The sequence below is a fragment of the Carcharodon carcharias genome, chromosome 3 (assembly GCF_017639515.1).
Source record: "Carcharodon carcharias isolate sCarCar2 chromosome 3, sCarCar2.pri, whole genome shotgun sequence".
Taxonomy (NCBI): Eukaryota; Metazoa; Chordata; class Chondrichthyes; order Lamniformes; family Lamnidae; genus Carcharodon; species Carcharodon carcharias.
In genome coordinates, this window is record NC_054469.1 from 94,777,383 (window position 1) to 94,794,726 (window position 17,344).

Consider the following 17,344-nt stretch of genomic DNA (forward strand, 5'->3'; position numbering starts at 1 on the left):
ACATACCTAAAGAGGCTTTTATAGTACACCATTATGTTCCTCGTTAGCTTCCATTCCTATTCTCTTTTCCCTTTCTTTATCAGTTTCTTGGTGGTCCTTTGCTGGGTTTTAAATTGCCCGCAATCCTCAGGCTTACCACTTTTTTGGCTTCCTTATAAGCCATTTCCTTTGATCTAAAACTTGACCTTGCTTGACTTCTGGCTTTCTTTCCCCCTGTTGACCCTACTAATAGGGAGGTCTTGTGATGCAGTAGTAGAGTCCCTACTTCTGGGCCAAAAGCTCCCAGTTCAAGTCCCACTCAGGGCTTGATGACCATGGAAGATGCGTTCATAAGTTGACCAAACAAGTTGATTATCAGCCTGTAAATCCTTCCAATGTACCTGATGGCAGGTAAATGGAGATGTTGTAAAAATGGGATGCGTTGGCCTCAGTCACAGACAGGTTCATTTTGAGGGTGAAAATAGAATATGGATAAGACCAAAATTGGACAAGGTTTAAAATTAAATGTTAATAAAAGACTACCAAGCCTCCTAGCTTTAAAGGAAATTTGGTTTTGCTTGGGAAAGGGCACTTAGATTTACTTGTAAGATAATTTCCAGAATCAATGTAATTTGTTTCTCCAGTCCCATTCCTGTAACGTTGAGATATTTTTAATACATTACATGTTCTATTTAGTATGAGGTTTGATGTTGGCTTTGTTTTCTAATTGTAATCCTTAAAAATAAGGGTTTTCCTGTTTCTAATTGGTATGTTCGTATTATCAACAAGCTGCGGCTGATGCCTAATCCTGCAGCAAACATGTTCAAATAAGCGAATCGGCACTCCTCCAGAATCATTGCATGATCTTGCAATCAAATGAAACTATCCATTCCTGCCTTAATAGGAATTCCTTCTCAGGAATGGATATGGAAAATCGATATCCTGTTCATAGCTACTCTTGCACACCACCTAGTGACAGGTAGAAGAAACATCCTTGAAGCCGATCATGTGCCACCCCCAGCTGAAAAAACAACCTGCAGTGTCATGAAACTTAATTTGTGGGGAGTGGATATCTTTATTTTAAATTATTCAGAAGTTCTTGAATTTATTCAAGTCAGTTGATGTTAATAATGCCACCTTTTCTTTGACTAACCTTTTATTTTAATCTAATGCATGCAGAATGACGTTCTGTTCAAGCAAATATTTGTACTAGTAAGATGTCTCAAGTGCTCCATATATTGGTATACTTCTACATAATTCTATTCAAATTCTAGTCCTCCAATTGAATCATTAGATGGTTGCCATTATCTAGTAGAACTGCTTCAACTGGAACTTTATTTTGAACTACAAAGATAATGCAGAAATCTGTGTAATGATCTTTTTAGCACAGTTCTACTACAAAACAGCTTGGCAGATTTAAACATTTATAACCTTTATCAAACATTAATGTTTATTGAATCCAAATCAATACAGAGGAATACTTAATTTTCGCTGACCATGTGTTGAGGCAGCAATTAGATTTTGCACATCATAGTGCATTATATATTTATATTTAAAATATAAATGTTTATTTATTGAAAAACATAATTAAATATTTGAGAAAAAAAGTGATGGATGAGTGGCATCTGGAGAAAATGGGTGTCTTTAAAGTTGGAATGCTTTACTATAAAAAAGGCAGATTTGGAATACTGGTGAAGCGAACAACCCTCACAGTTATAATGGGGTAATTTGAACAGTAACTCCCCGCATCAGTACATGAGCAGTTAAACATGCAAATACAGAATTTCCTGTCAGAGATACCCTGCTATCCTGATATCCATGGGGTGTATTGGTGCAATCCTCACTGATCAACGTGTCACTGAAGTAAATGCAACAGCGTGAACTTATGGCACTTGTCCACTGGTTCTGCACAAAAAATAGCTGGAAAATATTGGGGCTTGTGCATTCAGGAATAAGTAAGTTTTGAATGGCGTGTTAAGTGATAATTAATACTAAACAACCATGAAAAATAAATTTTATAAGTTTGGAATCTCATTTCCTCAGCAAAAAATTAGTGCTTTTTAATAACTTTTTCTGTCTCTTTTACCCCTCCTCTTCAATTCTATCGGTATTTCTCATTCCGTACATTATTTAAAGCAAATTTATATCCCCGACTTTATACTTAATGGTTTCGACTCTGCGTGTCTTAGTGAGGATTATTCAATCTGATTGGCTGAGAGCTTTGTGAATTTTTGTGATGCTCAGACACCACAGATCCCCTACACAGGGTGCCATATTTAAACAGATGCTCCCTTTCCTCAGTGTCCTAGTTGAGAAAGCTGCAAATGGGTTCTCCACTGCTGTCTAGCATAAGTCTACCTTCACCAGTCAATATAGACGTTAGGATTCGTATAGCACCACACGCTATAAGATTGGCCTTATCAGCAATCTTTGAAATAGTGCCCATAGCCATTTGCTCAATTTTGTAAGCTTGATGCAGAAATAGAGCACATCAAAGCTATCCTGCAGGACAAGGCTATCCTGATCAGATCATTGTTTGCTATGTATTTCACAAACGGGCCAAAAGCTGCTACTTTCAGACCTGAAAATTGTCTGGTCTATCTCAAATTACTGGACAAGCGAAGTATCTCAAAAATTTGAACAACAGAATAAGGAAGCCGTTTCATGCTGATACTCTGCGGTCCCCTGTATACACTGCGAGTGGTGTTTTCCACTAACAGGATTCTGCCGTCAGTATAAAAAGACGTTCTGCCTACTAGTCAGTTGAGCAACATTGTTAATGAATTTCAGTGCTGGTGCGATGCCAGGTATATAGGTTGCCTGTCCCAGTGATTGGCTGATCGAATCAAACAGCGTGTTCCTTTGGTTGCTCGTAATAAGCAGAGGACAGACCACATTCAACCAGCATATATTTGCAAAACCCAAAACAAAATGTCTACTGTTAGATGTGATTCTGCGATTGGACAGCACTTGCTGAATAATCCTGAGTGCTCTGATAACTGCATTAACAACCGATTTAAGATAATCAGTAGAGCAAGTTACATAGCTCATTTACGCATAGTAGAAGCGACATACATTCCTATGCAGGGATCTGTTCTCTGCCAACAAAAGGAATATTTTCAAGTCTTGTACCTATTTTGAATTATTGGGGAGCCTTTGGTACCGTTTCTTTCTCCAGAGTGGACTTGCCAACCAATCAGTACCCTTTTCTCCTCCGGTATGAATTGTGATCATTTGAAGTTTGGCATTCTTGCGTTTGTCCTGATGAATGCAAGACGAAAAGTTTTGGCAACATGTCTCTCTTTTCAGCAATATTGATGTCCTGCCTCAATAAATATGCAAGAGAGAATACCCCTGAACTCCTGTACAGCTGATGCAATAATGGTACTACACTCTACCGTTAAGGACAAATCAAACTCAACACCCAACTTTGCTGAGGCTGATATTGATATCCATCTTTCTCTGACTCCTCTCTTCACTTTCCCAAGCCCCATTCACCATTTTCCCTCTTCTTACCCATTAACCCTGATTGATTTGAAAAGTGTTTTTCATCTTGACTTCAATGCTATTGAGATTGATTAGAATGGGGAGTTACTCAATACAATCACAAGCAATCTAACTTTATCAGCTGAAAAATAAAAACTTTCTCCAAATTTTAATAGTACTTTGTGTGCCACTCTTGACTCAAAGGAAACAGTATTTTAGTGACCTGCTTGTGTTCTTTTAAACTGTATGCCTATTTTGTGGTTGTAACTTGGTGAAAGAGACCTTCTTGTTCTGTTTTTATTTGTTTTTATTGATCCTTTCATGGGATGTGAGCATCTCTGGCAAGGCCAGTATTTGTTGCCCATCCATAAGTGCCCTTGAGACATGTGAGCTGCCTTTTTGAACAGCTGCAGTCCATCTGGTGTACATACATGCACAGTGCTATTAGGAAGGAAATTCCAGGATTTTGACTCAGTGACAGTGAGGAGACAACAGTATTGTGTCAGAATGGTGTGTGACTTGAAGGGGAACTTGTACGTGATGGTGTTCTGATGTGACCTTGTCCTTCTAGGTGGTAAAGGTCATGTGTTTGGAAGGTGCTATTGAAAGAGGTTTGGCGAGTTGCTGTAGTGCATTTTGTATATGGTACACACTGCTGCCGCAGTGCGGATATGGTGGAGGCAGTAAATGTTTAAGCTGGTGAATGGGTTGCCGATCAAACAAACTGCCTTGTCCTGGATTATGTCAGGCTTCTTGAGTGTTGCCAAGAGCACAGTTCCTCCTGGCAAGTATTGAATATTCCATCAAACTCCTGATTTGTGCCTTGTAGATGGTGGACAGGGTTTAGGGAGTGCGGAGGCAAGTTACTCACTGCGTAATTCCCAGCCTCTGACTTGCTCTTGTAGCCACAGTATTTATAAGGCTAGTCCAGTTCAGTTTCTGGGCAGTGGTTACCCCCAAGATGTTGATGGTGGGGATTCAGCAATGGCAACTTATCAGCCCGAGCCGAAGTGTTGTCAAGGTCTTGCTGCATATTGTTCCTCACTGCTTCAGTATTGGAGAAGATATAAATATTACTGAATGTTATGCCGCCACTTCAGACTTTATGATGAAGCGAAGGCCATGGATGAAGCAGTGAAGATGTTTTGGTCTAGGATAGTACCTTGAGGAACTCCTAGGGCTGAGATGATTGGTTTCGAACAACCACAATCATCTTCCTTTATGCTAGGTATGACTCCAATCAGTGGAGAATTTTTCCCTGATTCCCATTAACTTCAATTTTGCTAGGCTCCTTGATGCCACATTCAGACAAATGCTGCCTTGATGTCAAGGTCAGTCATTCTCACCTCTCCTTTGAGTTCAGTTCTTTTGCCTATGTTTGGACCAAGGCTATAAATGAGGGCAGGAGCTGAGTGGCATTGGCAGAACCCAAACTGAGCATCACTGAGTGGGCTATTGCTTTGTAAGTGCTGCTTGATAGCACAGTCAGTGACACTTTGGTGATCATCGAGAAAAGACTGATGGGGTGGTAATTGGCCTGATTTGATTCTTCCTGCCTTTTGTGGGGCAGAACCTATCTGGGTAATTTTCCACATTGTTGGGTAGATGGCAGTGTTGTAGCTGTATTGGAACAGCTTGGTTACGGGTGAGGCTAGTTCTGGATTACAAGGCCTGAATTTTCACAACGACAGAGAGGGGTTTCCAGTTTAGCCAAAATGGTGCCAGAACCCCAGTTCGGGAAGTCCCATCCCCGAACCCAGCACCCACCATTTTCACCTGGGTGGGGTGGAGAGTGGGGAATGGGGGCAGGTTATAGTTTGCTGCACCTATAAAAGTGCATCTGCCTTCAAACAAATCCAATTTTCATTAGTGAATGTCCAAAACATGACTTGTGGTCTTTAGACTTTTCAAAAGAATTTCTAACGTACCAGAGCTCTTTAAAGAGGTTGGGTACCCTTTTGGAGAGCTAAGGTACTCTTATGGACAGGTTCAGGGCCACCTTTCGGACAGGTCAAGTGCCATTTGGGAGAAGTCAGGTGCCCTTTGGGATTGTTAGAAGTAGACTTGAAAATGCATAAAAGCTGATTGGAACTGTCAAGCTGTCAAGGCATTTAAATCTTTTGGCCTTTAAATTTAAAAAAAATCAGTCTGTAGTAAAAGGAAAATCAGTGTTTGCTATCACACTCTGTCAGTTGACATAAGCCTGAGGGCTTTCGTTATGGGATTTGTGCTGCATAACTGATTTCACAACCTATCATTATCACAATAGTGTGCCTCTTAGTTCACAGTTTGATTGACAGTTCCAAGTGGTTATACAGTCTTTGATTTGAGGCTATGAATGCAAATGCTCATTTTTATAAGGGATTAAGCAGTTGAACAAATTTAAATGTAGTGAATGGATTTTTATCAATGAGAATTTTTTTTTAAAACAGTGAAGTCATCAATTAACACTTGGAACTTTATTTCATCTCAGTGTGGGTCCTGAGGTCTGCCCATGGTGGATACTAGGTAAGTTGGCATGAAATTTGTAAAGGCAAAGGGTGGTCGGTGGGGGAGCACAGGTTGGCATGAATTGGCCCTAAGTTGACTTAGGGGCTATAAGGGCAGGGGGATGAGTAGAGGGGCGTAGGTTGGTATGGAGGGCATGAGGTAGTATGGCTTGGCATGGATGGGGCATGGGTAGAAATGGGGATGCGGGCTAGAGGGTTGTTGTTTCTTTTCCTTTTTTTCCACAGCTGGGACGAAGTGGCAGAGCAACAAGGCTGGCTTTTCATACAGTCTGTCCCTGCACCTGGCAGTCCCTGTGGTTGCTACCGCATTGTTTCTGGGGCTGGCGGGTGTAATTCGTGTTTACACTTGCCCCTGGAACAAAAATCTAACCATCCAGGACACTTTTGTGGGATTTCCCCAGCTCTGCACTTCCAACTTGAGAGTAAACATTCAGGCCCAAGCCTTCAGTACTACAGCTGGGTTGTTGTCAGAACCCATAACTTTTGTTGCATCCAATGTCTTCAGCTGTTTCTCAAGTTGACATGGAGTGATTCAAATTGGCTGAAGACTTTCATCTATGATGCTGGAGATCTTAGAAGGAGGTTGAGATGGAACATCCACTCAGCATTTTTGGCTGAAGATTCTTGCAAATGGTTCAGCCTTATCTTTTGCACTGATGTGCTGGGCTCCCCTATCATTGAGGATGTGGTTATTTGTACAGCCTCCTCCTCATGTTAGTTGTTAAATTGGTCACTGCTAATCACAGCTGGCTGTGACTGGTCTGCAGTGCTTTGATCTGATCTGTTGGTTATGGGATTGCTTAGCATTATCTTTTGAATGCTGGTTCCGCTATTTGGCATGCAAGTAGTCCTGTGTTGTAGTCTTACAAGGTTGGCAACTCATTTTTAGGTATGCTGGTCCCGCTACTGGCATGCCCTTCTGCACTTTTCATTGAACCAGGGTTGATCCCCTTGGTTGATGGTAATTGTAGGGTGCGGGATATGCCAGATAATGAGGTTACGTATGCCAGCTTAATTCTGTTGCTGCTGATGGCCCACAGTGCCTCATGGATGCCCAGATTTGAGGTGCTCTGTTCTGAATCTATCTAATTTAGCACGGTGATAGTGCCACACAACACAATGGACAGTGTCCTCTGTGTGAAGAGAGACTTGATCTCCACAAGGACTGTGCCATGGTCACTCCTACCAATATTGTCATGTGATGAGGAAAAAGCCGCTGGTTTTGAGGCACCAGTCTAGAAATTGGTTTGTGCCTGCGTTTGACAGTGAACCCGGCAGTGAAAACAAATGCCTTGCTGGAACTGATGCACGTGGCATTAGCCCTCTTGCAGCATCGGCATGCAACTGGCATCTGGCTGTTGCTTGTTTGTACCTACAATTGCAAAGAGGTGGAAGGCCAACCGGAGAGAGATTCAATTAGTCTGGTGGGAGTGGGGGCGCACACCGGGTGGGAAAGTGATCAGGAGGTGACCAATCTTGCTTCTCTTGACTCCACATTTGATTAGTTTCCACCTTTCTTTTTCCTTATCTATTTTGGGTAGCATCTCCAGCCTTTTCTTTAAGGTCCACTGGTTTGGCTGCTTTTAGCCCAAGCAATCTGGCTGCAGCTTGCACAATGCAAGCTGTTGTCAGTCACAATCCAATTTTCCAAGAGGACCTGAAAAATTTGCATATCCATTTCTATAGACCTTTTTAAATATTTTTAAATCTTTTATGCTCCCCCCACCCCCACTAGAGCTATACCTTGAGTGCCCTACCATCCATTCTTAATTAGCACATTCGTTTAGATAATATCACCAACTTCGACACCTATGTGTTCTTTTGTTCTGCCGTCTGTGACATCTTTTGATGATCTGCTTCTATCAGTGCTTTTGCCTACAACCACACCACCCCCCTCCACTTCTCCCCGCCCCCCCCCCCGACTTTAAACCACCTTATATTTCAACCCTTCCTGGGATTCACCTAGTTCTGTCGAAGGGTCATGAGGACTCGAAACGTCAACTCTTTTCTTCTCCGCCGATGCTGCCAGACCTGCTGAGTTTTCCAGGTAATTCTGTTTTTGTTTTGAGTCTCATGTTAGTTTCTGACAGTCACACAAAACAATGCTGGGGCTCCCTAACCAATTTGACATATGCGTGACAGCATGGACTGAACATGCAAGACAAATTGAACCATTCCGTGCCTGTTTTTCACCCTGAAAAATAGGTGCTGCACAATCCACTGTGTAAACCACTGTCTCTTTCGTAGTTGTGTGTCAATTAAAATGTTGAAGCGTAGTAATCTTCATGTTTCGGTAATTTAAGGTAAGTAATAGTATTGCCTAGTACAATGACACCCTAAGTCAAACATTTTAAGATTAAACCCAACTGGTTTAGTTTTTTATGTGTGTATTTTATATATATGTATATATATATATATATATATATACACACACACACATAACCATTATTACATTTTAAGTTTATTAAACCTATGGTATATTCAATATTGGTGGACTCCATGACCAAGCACGATGTTTGTGACAAGTAAAGCTATTTCCCATCTCTAGCATCTCTACATTTAAATAGGTAAAGATTGATTTTCTTCAGAATTATTACATTTGCATGGTAATTCATTATGCTTCCTGCCTCACTCTTGAGCCACATTCATGTAAAACCCAGTGTTGTTCGATATTGGCTAGGTAAGGATGGGTTGGCAATAATTGTATAATTCTCAATGTGTGTACCCATGTAATTGGTAAAAAAGAAAATTTATAACATGTGTTTCTAGTTCTACTGTGACATAAAATGGGCAAATCTCATGGGCTATCACTGGCTGATATGAATGGCAAGCTGCCATAGACTGCAGCTAGCAATCAGGTGGTTGGGAAACTGTTTGCTGTATAAACTTCTGGCTCATTGCTTGTAAAACGAAAGTACACACAGATATTATTCTTTTGGAATTTATTTGTATGTATTATTCTTTGGATTTATAAATTTATTTGCTTCTTCAGTAGAATGAAGGGTCGAGCTCCACTTCCACCACCTCAGCCAGCTCCACGCAGGTTCCTCACTGCTACCCAAAATTATAAAGTTAAACACAATGATCAGAATCCTGGAGACGTGAAAGAAAATGTGTTGCCTGGAACAATGGACATACTGGTTTTCTTACCAAATGGTGCACAAAAAACAGTTGAAGTGAGTGAAAGGTAAGCAATGAACAAAATTCATTTCAGTCATTGGGCTGCATATTGTGTAAATAAAATTATATTTAACACTAATAATATTGCATTCACGTGGAAATAAAATCTTAATGAAGTTGAGCTTTGTATTTGGATAGCTAATGGATTTGAACTTTAATTTCCCAAACAGCATAAGTCTTGTGTTTCTTAAAGTTTGTTCAGAATGGATTATTGGTAAAGACACATCAGAAGTTGGTTATAGCAGTGTATAACCCAGTTTAGATGTTTGAACTAATTGGCCAATTAGAGGGGACAATAAATTATTCCTTGTGCATCAAGACTTATGCTGCAACATAATGGAATTCTGACAAGTGAATTTACATTTATTATAAGATGTAAATCTAACGCCTGCCATTTGCTTTGCTAAATTAGTTTGTGTTAGCTATTTACAGTAATTAAAAGACAAAACAAAAACAGAAATGATAGTAATGTGCAGCAGATTAGTATGCATTTGAAAGATAAAGGTAGTGTAACAGTTGACGTAGACTCATGTTTCAGATTAAACATTTCCAAGAAATCAACCCTTGTTAGAATAAATTGTTTAAAATGTCAACTGATATGGAAAGGTATTATGACCAAACAGTATTAAATAATAATTGTAATCCTGGTTCCTGCTGCTGTGACTATGCTTCACCTCAAGCAAAAAGCAAGAGAGACTTGAAAACTTCACCTAAACAGCAAATCTCTGCATTCAGTTTGGGTCATGATGACCCAAATCAAATGCCATCTCATTATAGACTTGTACAAAAAACTGAACAACATTCAGTCATGCATTCAGAGCTATTAAATTGCTAACAAGCACATTTGTGACTTTTAATTTACTACTTAATCCATGGGTGATTCAGGTCAAGCCTTCAGATTAGCTCAATGATAACTTTTACCTTTCAGCAAGAGACAGTAGGATGGGTGATAGTGGGAGTTTTGAAATTATATTTCATTCTTACTAGATAGCTTCTTCCATTGCTTTGCCCTTGCCTGTTTCCTGCACCATGTGCAGTGAGTTTACAACAAATGTTTTTACAACAGAAATATAAACAGGATGCTTGTTCCTGAGCCATAGAGATGCCACGATTAAAGTATTGCCAGATTGCCACCTTGGCTGCTCTCCTTCAGATATTGTTGCCAGGAAACAACATTATTTCCACTTTTGTAGTAGTGAAATATCTTTTTGAGTTGTGTGAGAAATATTGATAAAGTACAGTAGGGAATTGTACTATTTATACATTTTTTTTTACTTCTTGTAAATTGTTAGCTGTAGTAGCTCTTTTACCTCTGAGTCAGAAGTTTGTTGGTTCAAATCGTACTCCAGAGGCATAGGCCCAGATTTTCACAGGGGAAAAGAAAGGACTCCAGGGACATACACAAATGGCAGGTGGGAGCCCATTCGAAGATTCCTACCTCTGATCCGTGTGCTGCCCAATTTTCGCTGGTGCGAGATACACATGTGGGCAGAGAGCCCACACCCTGTACTTCTGACCTGGCTGGCTCCATTGTGAGGATAGGCATCTCATAGCCTCCATAATTTTCATAGTGTTGGATCAACTTCTCCATGACTGGTTGCTCACAGACCTCAGAGGAGTCATGATCCATTGTCTGGACTTGGGAACCTTTTGAAAGGGAACTTCAAAAGGTCTGACTCATGTCCTCTCCATGCCAACTCATGACCCCACCCACCTCCAATGGCCCCTCATACCCTGTATGCCAACTCATGGCCCTTCCATGCCTATTCATTCTGTATACAATATGTACAGAATCAATGAAATCTATAGGAGCAATAACATGTATGAAACTGCTTTAAAAAACACCCTTTCATGATGTTTTGAAAACAAACTGGTGCACCTACAACCCTATAAAAGTTTCACTCAAATAGACCATTAAAGTATCAATAACAGAAGTACTGCATATCTCTTAATCTTGTGCAAGTAAACTTTAAGACATTGACAAAAGAGATCACAGAAAAAATAACTTACAAAAACCATTTAAAGATGTAAATCAAGTTCTCTGCACCTGTGTGAACAAACTCACTCACATGATCCTTTTCTGAGAGCATGGGTTCTCAGCCAGGCTTGGGAACTATAAGGGGCCATGGGGGTTGGTGGGGGGCATGAGTTTGGCATGGGTGTATGGAGGTGGCATGAGAAATGGTTGGGGGGGAGGGGCGGTGGTGTTAATGGTATGTGAGAGCCAGAGGGCCTAAAATATAATCTAACAACTGAAACTAAACTGGACCTTTTAACCAGCCCGCCTCGGTATTCAGTCACCTCCTGGCCATCTCTGATCTGCTTCCAGGGGTGGTGGACCCGACTTGATCTCACACCTGCCTTTCTGGACCGAAAACAGTGCGTAAAGGGGGACTTTATACTGAGGTGGGCCTGCTGAGTTGAAAAATTTCCCGACTTCAGCTACCCAACTTGCTAGCGAAAATCCGGTGAATGATGTAAATGGATGCTCCAATGAGGAAGTGCTGCATTGCAGGATGTACCATCGTGGAAATGGATTTTAAATTGTGGTCTCATCTGTTCTCACAAGGGAGATGTAAAAGATCCTGCAGCCCTAACTGATGTAGGGGAGGGAATTTCTGCCCAGTGCCTGGGCAATATTAATCTGCACTTGTCACATGGTTGTTTGTGGGAGCTGGTTGTGCACATACTGTTAACGTGTTTCCTACATTACAGCAGTGACTACACTTACAAGTGGTTCATTGGCCATACACTGCTTTGGGATGTCCTGAGATTGTGAAATGTGTTATATGTATGCTGAATGATTGCAAAAATTGCTCTCATAACTAAAATAGTTTAGTATTTCTGACTTCAAACCTGTATCAGGTTTTGTGGAGAGAGGAACTTGAATTTATATGAACTGGCTCACTGTTCTTTGAGAGCTATTGACTTTTTTGTGTAAAGGATAGAAAAAATTATTTCCTTAAGACAAGTACTTACAATAAACCTGTTGACTACATTTAAAATTGTCAGTTGCAATACAGACCTTTCAATCCCTTGATAGTTCACTTGATCATGGAAGGTATATTCAAGCTCGGCCAAGCTGGTTGATTGTCAACCTGTGACTCCTTCTGATAGGTCTACGGCAGGCGATAAAGAGCAGCAGACCTTCCTGGCCAGCCAGAACTATGTGGTAACTGCAATGCAGCAGCCTCCCCATGTTGAAAGACTCCACATGCAAGCTCTTGTCATGGGCTCCATGGCAAGCGGCCTCCTCATTTCAAAGAACTGCTAGAGAAAGAGAGAATTCAGTTGATATGTGAATGCATACAGGAATAATTGATTGCACAGTTCTCTTAAATGGGGATTAATTAAAAAAATGCAATACCTTCAGCCCTTCATTTGTTCTCTGTTTCCCAACACCTCACTTCTGAGCCGAGTTGCCTTATCCACTGACAGAAGTCCCATCTGTCTCAGCCCTTGAGCCATACTCTGTCTTAGAACCATAGAAAAGTTACAGCATAGAAGGAGGCCATTTGGCCCATTTTGTCCATGCCAGCCCGAGGACACCGGTGTGCCCTTTCTAATCCCACCTTGCTGCACCCGGCCCTTGGCCCTGCAGCTTACAGCACTTTAGGTGCAGATCCAGGTGCTTTTTAAAAGAATTTAGAGTTTCTGCCTCTACCACCAACTTGGGCAACGAATTCCCGACACCCACTACCCTCTGCGTAAAAAAGTTCTTCCTCATGTACCCCCTGCACCTTCTGCTATCTTGAATCTATGTTCCCTGGTTCTAGAATTCTCCACAAAGGGAAACAATTTTATCCTGTCCACTCTATCTATTCTCCTCATAATTTTGTACACCTCAGTCAAGTCACCTCTCAGCCTTCTTTGTTCTAAGGAAAATAATCCCAACCTATCCAATCTCTCCTCATAGTTACACTTTTCTAACCCTGGCAACATTCTTGAAAACCTCCTCTGCACTCTCTCCAGAGCTATTATGTCCTTCTTGTAATGTGGTGACCAGAACTGCACACAATACTCCAGTTGTGGCTTCACCCGTGTTTATACAATTCCAACATTATATCCTTACTTTTATATTCTATACCTCTGCCAATGAAGGAGAGCATTCCATATGCCTTCTTTACAACCTTGTCTACTTCAACTGCTGCCTTCAAGGACCTCTGTACTTGTACACCAAGATCTCTCACTTCATCTACCCCTCTTAGTATATTCCCATTTATTGTGTATTCCCTGTAACTGTTTGACCTCCCTAAATGTATGACCTCACACTTCTCCATGTTAAAATCCCTGCCACTTTACCGCCCACTCCATCAACACATCTATATCATTTTGGAGATTATGGCTATCCTCTACACTATCCACTACTTGGCCAATATTTGTGTCATCTGCAAATTTCCCAATTGTGGGCCCCACGTTCATGTCCAAATCGTTAATATATAACACAAACAGCAAGTGTCCCAACACCGAGCCTGGTGAACACCATTTGAGACAACTTTCCATTCGCAAGGTCATCCATCAACCACTACCCTTTGTTTCCTGTTACAAAGCAAACCTTTTATCCAGTTTGCCACATTACCCTGAATCCCATGAGCTTTTACTTTCCTGACCAATCTGCCATGTGAGACCTTGTCAAATGCCTTGCTAAAATCCATGTACACAACATCCACTGCACTACCTTCATCAAGTCTTCTTGTCACTTCCTCAAAGAATTCAATCAAATTTGTGAGGCAAGACCTTCCTTTAACAAATCCATGCTGACCATCCCTGACTAGTCCATGCCTTTCCACATGACAGTTATCCTATCTCTCAGGGTTGATTCTATTAATTTGCTCACCACTGATGTAAGACTAAATGGCCTATAATTGTTTGGCATTTCCTTTGATCCCTTTTTAAACAATGGAACTACGTTTGCATTTCTCCAGTCCTCCCGTACCACGCCTGTATCTAGTGAAGATTGGAAAATCATCCTCAGAGCTTCTGCTATCTACTCCCTGACTTCCTTTGGCAGCCTTGGAAACAATCCATCTGGCCCTGGTGACTTATCAACTTTCAAGGATTTCAACCCTTCGCGTACTTCCTCTCTCTTTATGACTATCCTGTCCAATATCTCGCAGTGTTCCTCCTGGACTACTATATCTACATCCTCCCTTTCCTTTGTAAACACGGAGACAAAATATTGATTCAAAACCCTTCCCACAGCCTCTGTATCTGCACACAAGTTTCCATCTTCATTTCTGATAGGTCCCACTTTTTCCTTAACTAACCTTCTAGCATTAATGTATTGGTAAAACATCTTTGGGTTATCTTTAACTTTACTTGCTAATCTGTTTTCATGCCCTCTCTTTGATTTCCTTATTTCCTTTTTCACTTCGTCTCTGCACTTCCTATATTCGTCTAGGCTATCTGCAGTGCATAGTTCTTTGTGCCTATTGTACGCTTTCTTTTTCAGTTTGATCTTCCCCTGTATTCCTGTAAACAACCAGGGAGGTCTGGATTTGGCAGTACCACTCTTATTTTTGTAGGGGACATGTCTACTTTGTACAATTAGGATCTCACTTTTTAGTGCTTCCCACTGGTTTTCCACTGTTTTATCCTCCAGCAGTGCTGTCCAGTCCACCTCAGCCAAGTCCCTTCTCATTTCTGCAAAATTTCAAGACTTTTACTCCTGCCTTATCTCTGTCCATTTCCATGGTAATGCTGGATCTAATTGAATTGTGATCGCTGTCCCTGAAATGGTCGCCAACTGTCACTTGACCCACTTGCCCTTCTTCTTCCCCCAAGACTAGGTCTAGAATTGCATCTCCTCTCATTGGGTTTGGTTGAAAAAATTTTCCTGGACACACTGCATGAATTTTTCTCCCTCAGTGCCCCTTGGATTTGAATCCCAGTTGATATTAGGATAGTTGAAGTCTCCTACTATTATTGCCCTCTTGTTCTTCCAAGCAGAAATTTGCCTACATATTTGTTCTTCTATCTCCCTTTAACTATTTGGGAGTCTGTAGTATACTCCCAATAGTGTGACTGCACCTTTTTTTTTTCTAAGCTCAATCCATAAAGCCTCGTTTGTTGACCCATTTAGCATATCATCCCTTCTCACAACTGGAATTGATTCTTGAACCATTAGTGCTACCCCCCTCCTTTTTTATCTCCTGTCTGAAGACTCCATAACCAGGGATATTTAGCTGCCAGTTTTGTCCCTCCTTTAGCCAGGTCTCTGTTATAGCAATGACATCCTGCTGCCATGTGTCTACCTGTGCCCTTAACTCATCTACCTTGTTTGTAGTACTCCTTGCAATGAATTAAAAACAGTTTAACCCCGTCAATTTCCCCTGCTGGACACTTTTTAAACTTTGCTTCTTCTGTAACTCCATGTCTAGCACAACGTCCCTAGCTAATGTTCTACCTCCATTTTTCTGACCTGAATCTTGCTTAACCCTGTTTGATTGTCCACTTGACCCCTATGCCTGACACAGGGCAGAGAAAAATGCAGTCACACTTGGTATCACTCATGGGCTTAAAAAGCTGTGGGTTGGCCTGCAGAACAACTACAAAACTTCATTTTCAAAAGAAGGCTTGAATCCAAACCCTTATATCTGCAGGCCTGCCATTACTGGTGGCACTTTTGTGTAAGTCATTTGAGTCCTGCATGCGTACATTTAATATTTTCACCGTTTTCTTGATCTCTCTGGTGGCCAAAGTTAGTTAATTTGTTTATTTTCATATTTGAATTTCACTTGTTTAACTTTTAACATTATAAATTGCACAGTTTAAATTCTCTTTCCATTGGCCTCGAGCTGCCTGCATATTCCCAGCCTCTTAGGCTTATAGCAACAGCCTGTGAGACTCACCTTCTTTGCCCTCTGGTATCTTTTATCATCACTGGGAAAGCAACACTTATTTTCAAGGTGTTCATATTGATTGGTGCTCCAGCAGACCCCTCCTTTTGGCCTCACTTTGTGCCTGTGTCCACTTTCCCACACCTTCCCAATCTTTTCTCAGCTTATGTCCTTTTACTGCCACTTTCACTCCCCACAGATCATTGTACTGGGGGATAAAAATCAGAGGTTTCCTCTCGAAGCCTTTGGCAACTTTCAACTTCAGCATGGGTTGTCTTAGTGCCTGACTGTGGATCACTACTGGTTTTTCCAGGCCCCAACTTTTCTTAAATAAATACTTATTTTCTGCAGGCCACCTCAGGGATATTGAACTACATTTTTCTCTAGCCAGTAGCAGGGCAGTAGAAGCCAAGAGTGCAAACTTTATCCATCGCCATCCTTTGTTCATTGCCACAGGAAATCCATAGTAATAAAAAAAAACATGCGGGGAACATCACCAACCTCATCAACCTTATAACCAACAAGGTAATCAGCCTTGGGCTGGGGGGTATTTACGCTGCAGAAAGGCTTGCCAACAGACACCTGCGTGCATGAGCAGGACGAGCTAAGACTCATTGGGTTTGGCTGACACCCAGTGCCAGTGTCACTGAATATCACAGTGGCTGTCAACTTCTATATCTTCAGCTCTTTCCAGGGATCTAGTGGAGGCACATGTGGGATCTCCTAGTCTGCAGCCCATTCCTTAATCAAGGAGGTGACCAGTGCCATGGTTAAGAGGGCCGGCAATTATGTTTGATACTGCATTGATCCAGACAGTTAGGTGGAGAGGTCCATTGGGTTTGAGACCATTGTTAGATTCCCCCAGATGCAAGATGTCATCGACTGCAGCCATGCCCCCCGCAGCATGGGTGCAGACCAGCTGGGGTCTTCATCAACAGAAAGGCTTCCTTTTTATTCATTCACGGGAAGTGGGCTGGCTGGGCCAACATTTATTGCCCATCCCCAGTTGCCCTTGAGAAGGTGGTGGTGACCACAGGCAAGGTGCAATGGAATACACGCAAAAGAGGCTCAAAACACCCTAATACATAGCCATTTCCTGTGACCTTTCTGTCTTTTTGGAAAGATTCCAATAAAGCCTTACCTTTAGTCAGTCCTGCTATTGTCACCTTCATTTGCATTCCATTTCCCAGCGCTCAGGTGCACAGCACAAAGTGTCAAGGTTGAGGAGCTGGTTAGACTCAGCTTCAATGTTGAGGGAGCAAGGGTGTCGATGGGATCTCACAGGGCATCAAGAATTAGAATGAGAAGCAGCTACAGTGATTGAAAGATTTACTGTGGCGCAACAGAAAG

The 17,344-nt window shown here is 41.6% G+C and overlaps 1 protein-coding gene across 2 annotated transcripts in view; it reads left to right on the top strand.

Annotated features, from left to right (window-relative positions):
- Positions 1-17,344, top strand: part of cobl (cordon-bleu WH2 repeat protein) — a 503,840-nt gene that overhangs the window by 136,731 nt on the left and 349,765 nt on the right. For both annotated transcript variants that reach the window (XM_041183628.1, XM_041183629.1), the window contains exon 3: positions 8,968-9,162. In XM_041183628.1, the coding sequence (XP_041039562.1) occupies positions 8,968-9,162 (195 nt within the window). The remainder of the gene's footprint in view (positions 1-8,967; positions 9,163-17,344) is intronic.